Genomic DNA, 12954 nt, shown 5'->3' on the forward strand with positions numbered 1-12954 from the left:
GTCACGTGGTACATCTGTAACTGGTTTAAGTCGTAATTCTAAAAACATTCCGAGTTTACAAGTTGTAATTAGGAGTTCAGGAGCACTTTAGGGCTTTGGCAGTGTTGCCATAGAAACACATAATTAAGATAGAACGTAGAATGTCACGTGCTTTCATCTCGGAATTATTGCATGGCGTGAATGCCGCATCAATTCTACTATTTTTGGAGCCCCACACTACATTGCCTAACAGCCAATCACAAATTGGAGCGATATTCAGTTTGCTAGATTTTAATTTGTCTTTATTTTTCTAACCGTTCACACCCGAAACATTTTAATATTGTATATAGTTTTCGCGCTATCAGTACGTAGGGTATTGAAATCGCTTTTGCGCTGTTTACTTTCACTTCTGCTTTCGTGATTAACGCGCACTCTGTGTAAAGAATGTTTGTCATTGAGCATTAAGCAGCAAATCCTCAAGCATGGTCTGTCAGTCTGATCGATTTAGATTTTTAGCCCCCTTAGCCTACCCATTTTATAGCTAATATAAAAGGATATAAACGGTAACTGACCAAAATATGCAGGGAAATTACCATTTTAGTAACAGTATAGCATAAAAATATTTTTATATTTGCTAATCCCATTACTACCTTTAAACCTAACCGTGACTCTCTCTGTACAGTAATAATAATAATAATAATGATGATAATAATAACATGACAGACAGATAAGTACAATCACAATTATTTATTTATTGCAAAAATGTCAAAATTAAGCAGTACCAAAAGCAGTCCAACTGACTCTGACTCTGCATTACAGCCGCAGTCCTCTCTGGCTGAATACAGTATGTTTGTGAGGTGCAGTGCAGAATTTGAGTTCTTAATCGCTGAAAATATTATCCAGAATATTTCCCTGTTCATTCCATTAAGGCGCACGCACATCATTTAACACGCCTCACCAGAAAAGGGCATGTCGTAATCTGTGACGAATGCAGGCGAGAGCCAATGAACGTTCGATTTTCCTGCCGGAAAACCTGTCGTTTCTTGATGCGGCAATATTTGAGTTTGTTAAATGCACTTCAGCGCGGGTTTATTGCAGTTGCCTACGACCGCTGCTCGGGATGGAGATGAAGATCGCCGGATAAAAGCTTGAATTTGGGTCTGTTCCTCGCAGTCGTATTCAGATTCTGAAGATTTGGAGTATAGCACACAAATAAAATCACTTAATTTTGTAATGTTGCATTTTGGTCTATTGTATGGTTCTGTTGTTAGTCACAGCATGTCGGAGAAAACGCCTTAAACGTGAAAACGTGTCCTACCACGGCAAACAAAGTAAATATTAAATGAATGGTTAAACGATTGAGGAAATGTTAATTATTTTAAGGGTTTAATACCGCGATTTTAATATTCATAAGGATTCGTTTTTAGGTCAATACATTAGTATTTGTACGTTTAGATGCTGTGAATACGTCAGTATAGTACGTTTTAGTGTCTTGGAAAACGTAAGTAAATATACGTTTTATAGAACCACTTTTTACGTAAAATACATACGAATTATCATGAGATCCATAGGTGGATTAACCATATGGGCAATTGGGCAAGTGCCCAGGGGCACCACGCAAAAAAAGTTTTTTCGTTAAGACAAGCGATGTACTCTCAAACGTGTGTTTAGCCATGGCCTATATATACCCTTTCATCAGAATGTACTAAGTCCCCTGAATATTTTTTGAAAGCCTTTTTTTCTCCTGCATGAATCAGTGGATGCGCGATCTATGGCCAGATTCACACAAACTGCGTGAACCCGTGCGCTTTCCTTTCGACGCCTATATATTACTCAACCAGATTCTAGGAGCATGCTGTGCGGTGTGTTGCGCAACTCCCGTCTCTTCAACTGAAATTGAAATGCCTCACTTTATATATATACGTATATATATATATATATATATATATATATATATGTGTGTGTGTGAATTCAGCCTTGCGCTTTGATGTTATACTTTGCAGCTGTTGGCAATCAAGACAGGGGCAGACTGTAAAAAAGTGAGTTTGTAAGTTGTATTTTCAGTTCAAATCCTCATAAAAATATCTCATATAAGTTACTACTCATTAACTAATCATATGGTGAGGCAAATGTCTGTTTTATAACAGTGGTATATTCTAATTAGTAAGAGCAGGAAATAGGTAAGACTGCTGTCACTAGCAGCAGGAGGAACTAGCGGACGCACTATGTTAAGAGTATAGACGAAGTTATTTCAGCGCTGCTTGAGCGGTGAACTCCGGCTTCAGTTGTGTGTTGGTACTTATAGGAGCATTAAAACATTAATTTGTGATGTCATGTGGCTGTGGGGAAATTTGGGAGTTTCAGTAATTATTTGAGAATTAAAGCACCTGTTGTGGGGAGGGGTTGGTAGGAAAGGAGGGGTGAGTGTGGGAGATACATTTGTTTGTTGACCGTAAATTCGTCTAATTCTTGCCTTAAGTTTAAATGATCTACCGATCAAGAAGTGATTCAATGTTAAGTATTTGGTGGATAAAATAAATTTTGCAAATGTAATGGATGATTGACACGTCACAAGTTATTCCCGCACTCAGCTCCTGCGGCTTTGGTTGGCTTTTAGGCCGCTACAGTACTGATTTTAGTATTTAGCAGTTCTTTTATTTCTATTAATAGCCGTTGTTGTATTTCAGATGCGTTATAGCACTGGGTAAAATATAGACAAACCCATCATTGGGTTGTTTTGACTACCTAGAACAGGGGTGCTCAACCTTGGTCCTCTAGATCGACCTTCCTGCAGAGCTCAGCTCCAACATTAATCAAACACACCTGAAACAGCTAATTAGGATTTGAAAGAGCACTTGATAATTACAGACAGGTGTTTTTAATTAGGGTTGAAACTAAACTCTGCAGGAAGGTCGATCTATAGCAGGGGTGGCGAACTCCGGTCCTGGAGGGCCGCAGCCCTGCAGAGTTCAGCTCCAACCCTAATTAAAACTCGCCTGCCTATAGCTTTCTAGTAATCTTGCAGACCTTGATTAGTTTGTTCAGGTGTGTTTGATTAGGGTTGGAGCTGAACTCTGCAGGAAACTCTGCCTTTTTACAGTGCCTTTCCTGTCATATTCGTAACATGGAAAGTTTATTTTATTGGTTTATTAGTCATTTCAGCTAGTTGAAACATTTTTAAAAGTACATATTTTAATTTCTAATTAAAATTCTAAATGTGGTAAAGAGTGAGAACATCTACAAGGCTTTTGAGTATTTCAACCTATGAACTTTGGCGGTTTCTCATCCTCTCCTTTGTTTTAGTATTTATTTCTTATTGGAATGGTGGAAAAAAAAGTTGACAGCAGCTCTCCTAGCTAACCTATCCATTACTGTTTGGGAAAAATAAATAATTTCGCCTGTTGGTGCTCACTCTTTCGTGTTCATTCTCTCTTGTCTATAGCTTGTCTTTATATGATGAATCATCAGTCACTGCCAGAATTTAAAGGTTGTCGTCAGCTTCATTCTTACAATGACAGATGTGGTTTGACGGATTGCCTTTGATACGCTCTGTAAAAGCGCTGCTCCTACTGGTAAGTAGGTGCATCTGAAATTTCGGGTTTTCCCGCATTCTCTTTTTGTCCATTGTTACAGTACTTTTTAAAAGCCTTTTGAAAGAATTTCTAGTACGTCTGTGTTCTGATTAAAAAAAAAAGGGACACCTTTAGTCAACAAAACTTTTTCAAAGAAAAATGCTTTAGGATACTATTTGTGGATGATCACTTTGTGGGTACTAATTTTATGTTATTGCTTTAAAATGCTAATGCAAATCTTTCGCAAGTTTTACCATATCAAAAGGTTAAAAAAAAACAAAAAACATAACCAAATCTCAAGTGATCCAAGATGGGCCCAAAAATCTATTTATCTTGATAATAACTTTAATGGTTTAATGGAAATGAACTGATCATTGTTTATTTAAAAGCTTTGTTGTATACTGTTTGCCTTCAGATAAAATGTGAACAGGATAAATATTATAGACAGACTTTTACAACCTTAAACCTTGAATTATTCTCACTAGGCTGTAAACATTTCCACCTAGGCTACTCAATTTAAAGATAACCTTTATTTCCACTCAGACAGTGGATTTCTTTTAGGTTATTTAAAAAAAAAAAAAAAAAAAACTTGTAATTTTATAGTCGGAAGAAAACAGACTTTGAAAGACTAGCTGTCTATTACTATGAATATCGGTGTGTGTATTTAGAGGTCAACTTTCCTTTTTATTTATTTTTTTGTTTAAGCTCCAGATGTCAAACAACCCTAATCACACTCACCATAGCATCATAATTTATCACATACAAATCTTACATAAAAATATGTGTAATCTCAGAATCATTTAAAAATGTTCTTATCTTGTTTTTCAATTGTTTTCAAGAAAAAACTTAAATCTGAATTCCTGAAAAGAATGTTTTTAAATAATCGTAGATAACTTCCAGCTTGTCTTAAATCCCCTAAGGTAAAATGTTTAACTATATATATAACGTTCTTATTCGTTTTATTCGTGCGGTTATACAAAATAAAGATGAAACTATAAAGCGAATGAGACTACATTCCACCTATTACCGTTCGGGATTAGTAGTTTTTTTTTCCTAAACCAACGCCTCCTAACCCTAACTTACTAGAAATATTTACTCCACCCTGCCTGATCAACGTGAATTTTCAAAGTGCGGTCTTGAGTCTTGGTCACTGCTCACGCGTTTCAAACAAGTATTTGTCCTGCGAGGCTGTTCATATCTGAAGCCTGTATGACAACCATTCTTTTTACACGTGCTTGAATGAAATCTCGTGCAGTCGTCTCGTTTGAAGTATAAAGAGCAATGTTTGCGCCTGGTTATTGCACTGGTTATTCTGGACCGGATTAATTCTTCACATTTAAAATCCTGTTTTTCACAAAACTAGGATTAGATTTTTATTTAAAACGTTTGTAGGTAATAGTTTCTATGGTAAGAAGCGGAATATATTAATTTGAATTAAAACAAGTAAAACGGGGGAAAAAGAATAAACTGAATATCCGATGACAGAGAGGTATGTTTCTCCAATTTCTCTTTATAAGGTTTATTATATATTTATCGTACTTCTTGTGTGTACATGCATTTAGCCTTCGTAAAATATAAGACTCCAGTATTGTGTATCTTTTTTTCCCCAGAGTAATTAAATAAGTGATCTGTGTAACAAATTTATCAACCGGCATATTCGTATAAGTCAGTGCTGCCGGCTTTTTTTAGTTCAGCTTGTTGAATTAGCACGGAGGGGTTTTATTGGGGTTGTTTTGTTAATAATAAAGGGTTTTGACTGACTTCTGAACATAGCTAACGTCATGATGCGGTTTTATAATAAGTTTATTTTTGAAATTTTTAAATCGAATTCCGCATCGATGGCCCTTACGGAAATTAACCATGATTTTATTATAGTTAAAGTGTAGTAACAGTGTTTTTTGGCGCATTGATTACCATTTGTATAACCATGGTTCACTGAAATTCTGAATTGATTATAAAGCGCACAAAACATCGCTTCCTTGTAATCACTAAAAAGCTGTGACTAATCAATAAAACTCACAATAAATCATATTTACAGTACATCGTGTATACATTTTTCCCCAGTCAAACATAGCTTGCGCACTGGAGAAGCCGCCAAATCGATTTTGCAAATATCCTATAATTACGGCATACTGAGTATGCTTTTCATTGTATGAGAAAATAGACGAGTTGCAAGAGATCGTTATCTTTTGAGTGAGTCATGATGAATGCGTGAGCGCTGATAGCCTTAATTATAAATTCCTTAATGTGAGCTTGTGGCGAACTTTCTTGTTTCGTTTTCTAAAAAAAAAAGCCCCAAGCAAAAACTACAACAACAAATAAACAAGCAGAAACTCTGAATTCGTTCTAATTCATTCTAAATCTCCAACTGGTCAAACGCTTACGTTTTCTCATGAGAACTGGTTGAAAGTTCAATGTTAAATCTGTTTTACCTTAGAAAATTATACTCGCCAAAAGCTGACTTTTGTTGGAGACTTTCTCGTGGGCCCAATGTCAAACCTGACAAAAATAAATGTTTGGCAGAAGTGGTAAAGCCGGTTTTTGTAGGGATTTTTTTGTATTTAATTTATTTTAATTTATTTTCCCTACATACTTATTTTTTTTATTTTTTTTTTTTTTTTTTTTGGTGAAATTAAAAAAAAAACTGGTGTAGAAAAAAATGTCACTCTGAAATGACTAAATTTAACCGTTACAAAAGAAAATATTTTACAGTGTAGGTGAGGTTTGTAGAATATTTGTAGAAACTTGAACTGCAGCATTAACTGCAATCATAACATGTTGCTCTAAAAATATTTTTGCTGGTTGCTGTTGATATGTACTCTCTATTTGTCCTTACAGATCATATCCCATAATGAACTGCAGACGCCACCACCTGCTCACAGTTTTTTTGATTTTGCTTTGTATTGCACTGTCTGTTTGTTTGTTGCAACTGGGGGCCATGGATATCATGAAAACCATAATGGCATCTGGGTACTCTGGGTATCTATTGTTGTTTCTGTCATTTAAAAGTAACTTTAATTCAGTGTGCTTTTCAGTGCACTCACGGTGTAACAATTTTAAGCGCTAGGCTGCATCTTGCTCCTTAATTTGTTTTTAGGTTTCAATTGTTTTAATAATGAGTGAATAATGTGTTTTTTTTTTTTTTCTTCAGCACCTCTCACCATGTCATTTTTGTCAAACCAAAGTAAGTACTTAAGCCATAAAAGGGTCTCATATTATTTTTTTGTTTGTTTGTTTGATTTTTAAATGAAAGGATGTGCTTCACTTGGTTAATGCCTGTTGTTGTTTTTTTTTTGTTTTTGTTTTTGTTTTTTTTTCTTTCCACAGAATTGGAGCATTTCTCAGTACAAATCGCTCATCATGTTCCAGTGAAGGTATGCTTACAAAACCAAAAATATCTGAAGAACTGCTGAAGGGCATTGTGCAGCGCAGAGCAGAGGAGTACAGGCAACATCAGATTAGGTTCATCAGGATTTTTTTTTCCCTCTTTCAGCCACCGTAGCATTGTCGCTATCACTACATTATCATACATCTGTTTGATCTCTTTATCTTGCATGCAATGATCATTTTTCTCTTTAGACCTTCATTTTTGTGATAGATTCTATGCATTTTGAAAGGTAATGTGAATTTCTTCATTTGTCTTTCTCAGGATGGGGGCAAACTTGGACAAATTTATTATTGCACCAGCCAACTCTCCTCTCCAATATCCAATCACAGGTTTCACAGTATCTCCATTGAAAAAATCTGTAATACCAGGTATGCATGCAATGTTGTTAAAACTGGCACCCTCGGCCCTGATTTTTAGTTTCTTGTGTATTACTTTTCATAAAGTAGAAAAAAAATGATCAAAAGTAACATTTCTAAATGTCAAACATTTTTAAGGTCTTGCTCTTCAAACACAAAAGAGGGAGGTGTACAAGGTTGGTTTAGACAAAAATTAGGTGGTGGGCTAAAATTAGAGACTTTTTTTTCCTACTTCATTTATTTTCAAAAAACTGTAAAGTGGTGAATGCATGCTTCACATTCATTCTTGAGTCTGCTTGAATGTTGGTTGCTTTCAAATAGGGGTTTGGTCTGGTTTCAACTTTTACGGACTTGGCATTGACTGAAGTTTAAATCCTTGTTGGAAAATAATTTAGCATGCAGGAACACTTCATTTGCATTAAACACGATCATGCCTGCAGGTGTCTTTGAGTGCGAAGACTGGAGTGCTTTCTGTGGACAGTGTCACGGCTGGAGATCAGGTGGATGGACAGGGTCAAAGTAATCTGACCATCTCATCCAGCAGCCTCACACATGTCAATGATCTGCTGTCCAGAGTGACCTACTACAGCACCATCTACCACATCAAAACATCAGACTTTGGTATGTATAAGAGAGACACTTAGACTCTTAAAGACAGTTCACTCAAAAATGAGAACTCTTGTTGATTACCCTCGTGTGATTACAAACTCTTAAGACCTTCGTTTATCTTCAGAACACAAATTAAGATATTTTTGATTAAATCCGAGAGCCAGGTCCCAGAAAGGTAGTAAGGACATTTAATAAAATAGTCTGTTTGAATGACAAAAACTATGACGAAAGTCTATTGACATTTTCATCAATGAATAAAAACGAGACAAATGTTAGAGAGGCACACTTTGTGAAGAGATTCATTCAGAATGAATCTGGGGCGTGGTTAGGAGATTAGATGTGTACATTTGAACAGTATCATAGTCTATTGTTCTATCTGGTGGGACGATTGCCTGTTTGACGAGTATTCATGTAAACGCACTCAGTTATGTCTTAGGTGAACGTAAACTGTAGAGAGAATATCGGATGTGTGTCAGTACATTGGATCCATGCATTCGGTTAATTAGCAGCCTAATTTAGTTGCTACTGTCTTGCTGTTGTTATAAAGTATACATATGAATATAAAAGCATGCTGTGTGTGTCAGCAGTTAAATCTGTATCTATCATTTTAAAACCTTAATATCAAACCTATACAATGAGTTTGGTCACTTCAGATTTTACACTGTAACGAAACCCATTAGATTTTAGCCGACTTTAGTTGACTAAAACTAAATGGCATTTTAGTCAAAAGTCTATGATTAAGACAAAATTAACACTGCTCTGTCGAAATCTTCATGCTTTGACTTGTTATTCCTTACTACCTTTCTGGGCCTTGAACTTGTCAGTTGTATTGCTGTCTATGCAGGGATCAGAAAGCTCCTGGATTTTATCTAAAATATCTTAATTTACGTTCTGATGATGAACGTATCTTTACGGGTTTGGAACGACATGAGGGTGAGTAATTAATAACAGAACTTTCATTTTTGGATGAACTGTCCCTTTAAGTGTTCGGTACAAATTGAGAATTTATTAATCATTTGTTCTTCAAACCAAATGTTCTCCTTAGTTCATTTCATATTTGAGGACCATGAAGTTGTGTTTCCCATCCTGATTAGGAGACAAACGGTTCCTTCTCTGTATGACCCAGGGACAGGTAAAACCACAAAAAAACACAGATTAAAACCAGATGCTTTCATGGCACCAGATATGCTTAATTCCACCTAATTCTCTCCATTGTTATTCAGATGTCAACTCGCAGGTAACCGTACTAACCAAGACATTTCTGCGGTATAAGGAGCTGAATGTCCTCATCCAGAGTATCCGGATGTATTACCCAGATATAATGATAATTATCGCGGATGACAGCATGAAGCCTGAACCTGTGACTGGAAAAAACATCGAGCACTACATCATGCCCCCTACACGGGTAAACGCTTTTTATATTGTGGATTTGCATTCACAAAAAGGCCTCGATTCCCGATCTTCTATATTTACAGTGGTTTGTTGGTATTTTCTGCCCTGCTGTTAGCTGATATGCAACTATTGATGACTATTCGCTTCTCTGCTTTCTTCAGGGCTGGTTTGCAGGGAGGAATCTTGCTGTATCACAAGTCACCACCAAATACTTCCTGTGGGTGGACGATGACTTTCAGTTTTTGAAAGGAACCAGGATTGAGAGCTTTGTAGAGATTATGGAAGCGGTTCCAGAACTGGACATTGTAAGGTTTCTTTGGGTAAAAATGCAGTACAGTAATGAATCTTTTATTGCTTGAGGTAATGAGAATCCTTTCTCTTCTTGCCTCTGCCTAGCTTGGTGGTGACGTTTCAGGCAATCAGTATTATTTCACATTTGAGTACGAAGAGGGAGATGAAGAGGAAGGCGGCTGCCTGACACGCATTAAAAAAGGCTTTCATCAGCAACTTCCGAACTTTCCAAACTGCTTTCTAGTAGATGGAGTTGTAAATTATTTTTTGGGTCGGACAGATGCAGTGAGAAGGGTTGGCTTTGACCCGTACCTGAAAAGAGTGGGTCATTCTGGTAAGTATTTACTAAATTTTGTCTATTGGTTACATCGTGTGTGTATATATGAATTCTTTTGAGGCTTCTTAGTGCCTGGTAGTCTTTAAATCTAAAGTATTTTATGTATGACTGAGGATTATTTTAAAGGATTAGTTCACTTCTAGATCAACAATTTACAGATAATGTACTCACCCCCTTGTCATCCAAGATGTTCATGTCTTTCTTCAGTTGTAAAGAAATTTTTTTTTTGAGGAAAACAATCGTTTTCTCCTCCAACTTCAAAAACTACATTACTGTTTTTATCTTTTTTTGTAAGGGGTGTTTGATCTTTGCATGTTCACTTTGTAAATTCTGGGTTGGCTCTGCAGCGATTATAGGACGATGAAAATGAGATGAGTGTTTTCAGACGTACCCTAACTGTCATGACCAGGAAAAAAACAGTTCACACAGAGCTAGTATATAAATTGTAATTTAAAAAAAAAAAAAAAAAAGAATTGTTTCACTAGATAAGACCAGTTTTCCTTGGCTGGGATCATTTATACGCCTTTGAAGCTGCATTTAAACTGCATTTTGGAAGTTCAAATTTGGGTGCACCCTAGAAGTCCATTACATGGAGTGAAATCCTGAATTGTTTTCCTCAAATAACGTAATTTCTTTACGACTGAAGAAAGACAGACACGAACATCTTGTATGACAAGGGGGTGAGGGCATTATCTGTAAATATTTGTTTTGGAAGTGAACTAATCCTTTAACGGAGCCTGCCATAGCATTATTAAAATGATTTCATTTCATGCAATGGTCAAGTCAATTCATAGACTTCAGATGGTATTATCTCTTGTATCCACATTTTGTCATGTCCCTTCTCTGCATCCTTCGCTTTCTTCAGAGTTCTTTATGGATGGACTTGGACAACTGTTGATTGCTTCCTGTAAAGGCCTCTCCATTGGACACCAAAGACATCGGCCTCGGGGGAAATATGCCTACTTCAGAACTCAGAAGAAATCTGAGGGGAGGAATAAAGTGTATCATCATTTCTTTAAGAACTATCTGAAACACGTAAAGTTCTGAAGGCTTTTTGTCCTCCTCTCCCATAAGATTTTGACTTACTGAAGGAATATTCTGACTCGTCCATCCTTGTTTCAGATTTAGGTTTGCTTGCAAGACAGCTACAACTGGGTTATAACTGCAATTAAAAAACAAACAAACAATATATATACTTGAGCCTGTCCAAATGTGGCAGCATACTTTTTTTTTTTTTATAAACATGAAACCAGTTGGATCCCCAGTCTAAGAAATTTCTTTCTGTAAATTAATTTATTTAACCAGCAGTGGATATTATTAGTCTCCATGTTAGTTTTTTCTTGTCTGCTAAGGTCTGCAGCATCTCTGTGTCTGTATTGTTAAATAAATAATAGATGATATTCTGCTAATGTGTTTGTATAAGATGCCAAATGACTGCTCAACATGTTTTGTCAATATTACATTGTAATATTTTGTGAACAATTTGTAACCCTTTATAGGGTTAAATAAACTTGTATGTTATTTATTAATATAATGTTTTCTAATTTAATCCTCTGTCTGACTGGTCATAAAATACCTTATAACCTGTACTAGGTTTATATTAAAGGAGAAGTCCACTTTCAGAACAACAATTCCCAAATAATTTACTCACCCCCTTGTCATCCAAGATGTTCATGTCTTTCTGTCTTCAGTTGTGAAGAAATTATAGTTTTTGAGGAAAACATTTCAGGATTTTTCTCCATATAACGGACTTCAATTGTGCCCCCAATTTTGAACTTCCAAATGTTGTTTAAATGCAGTGTCAAAGGACTCTAAACGATCCCAGCCGAGGAAGAAGGGTCTTATCTAGCGAAACGATTGGTCATTTTTTTCGAAAAATTAAAATCTGTGTACTTTTTAAGCACAAAAGCTTGTGTAGCACAGACTCTGGGTTGTGCGTCCGTGATGCTACGAATTAGTAATGGGTTGTTCTTGAACGATTCTTTCATTTTGAATGAATCTTTAATGTGACTCGGGAAGTGATTCGTTCAGTTGTTATCATCTTCTTAATATAAAATATTTATCTTAATGCATAAAGCGAAAAAACTGAAGAAGAAGAGCTCAGTTTCTACATATTTGTATACAGAACAAAGTGATTCTTCTCTCTTCATTTTTTTTTTGGGTCATCTTTTGACCCTTTTCCATTGATTCCCGTTGTGCCTAATCAGCACTCCTCACTCAATGCAACTGTACACTTCAGCATATCATCTGTACCAGCATATATTAATGTGACATTAAATATCTCATAATATTATCATGCCTTCATGCCAGAGATATCAGATACAGCCCTAGATGCCAGATCCTGTCAAAAATCCTGTCTGACAACAGAACAGATAATCAGCAAAATTGTCTAATTTCGGTTCATTAGCCGTTATAGGGAAATAACAAGAAAATTAACAACATGCAGTAAACAGTAAAACCGTTTGCACTACAAACCAGTGTTCATAATTAAGATAATACATTAAAATAATATGGTAAGACATATCAATTTGCAATATCAAACAGCAAAAGCTGGACACGGGTGAGACTGGAAGCCAGACCCATAGAATTTGCAAAAGGCCGCTTCTGCGCTTGCGGTAAAACTAAGGTGGATAAGTACTGTGCAGTTTTAATTAATGATTGAAGTGAGTGGCACTTAATAAGAACTTTTCTCTGAAGATTGGTCTCATGATATCATGAAACATATCATTTTACAGCCTTAATCACTTATTCACTTGACTTAATCAAGATCCTGAGGACTTTAACACCATGATGTTTGAAATGCACTGAGTTATATAGAAAAAAAATGTCTACAGTATGTGAAAGGTGCGTTCACTATTGCACTTTCTGATTTTTAACAGACAACCATGGGAAGAAGTTACATGCGCTAATAATGGAGTGTGGTTTTAGTTACTGTGGTTATCTTTTTCACATTTTAACAGTTTTATCGTTTTATTATGTTTTATCAGGCCAAGCTGTCTGATTAGGTTACATGCACTGAAAACTAAACAT

At 36.0% G+C, this 12954-nt stretch overlaps 1 protein-coding gene across 3 annotated transcripts; it reads left to right on the forward strand.

The window, feature by feature from the left end:
* Nucleotides 1-1944: 1944 nt before the first annotated feature.
* LOC127160927 (beta-1,4 N-acetylgalactosaminyltransferase 1) lies at nt 1945-11446 on the forward strand. Of its 3 annotated transcripts, XM_051103573.1 has the most exons (13): nt 1945-2018; nt 3422-3551; nt 6390-6530; nt 6703-6735; nt 6879-7013; nt 7201-7307; nt 7434-7471; nt 7736-7916; nt 8950-9036; nt 9128-9309; nt 9458-9601; nt 9693-9921; nt 10790-11446. In XM_051103573.1, exons 3-13 carry the CDS (start codon nt 6403-6405, stop codon nt 10969-10971), a joined length of 1446 nt encoding a protein of 481 aa, XP_050959530.1. In that variant the 5' UTR covers nt 1945-2018; nt 3422-3551; nt 6390-6402; the 3' UTR covers nt 10972-11446. The 3 variants fall into 3 exon arrangements, with proteins under 3 accessions (XP_050959530.1, XP_050959525.1, XP_050959518.1); XM_051103568.1 differs by lacking the exon at nt 1945-2018 and having other exon boundaries at nt 3249-3551; XM_051103561.1 differs by lacking the exons at nt 1945-2018; nt 3422-3551 and adding an exon at nt 4686-5040.
* The last annotated feature ends 1508 nt before the right edge of the window (nt 11447-12954 follow it).

Source organism: Labeo rohita, chromosome 3, assembly GCF_022985175.1.
Source record: "Labeo rohita strain BAU-BD-2019 chromosome 3, IGBB_LRoh.1.0, whole genome shotgun sequence".
NCBI classification, from domain to species: domain Eukaryota; kingdom Metazoa; phylum Chordata; class Actinopteri; order Cypriniformes; family Cyprinidae; genus Labeo; species Labeo rohita.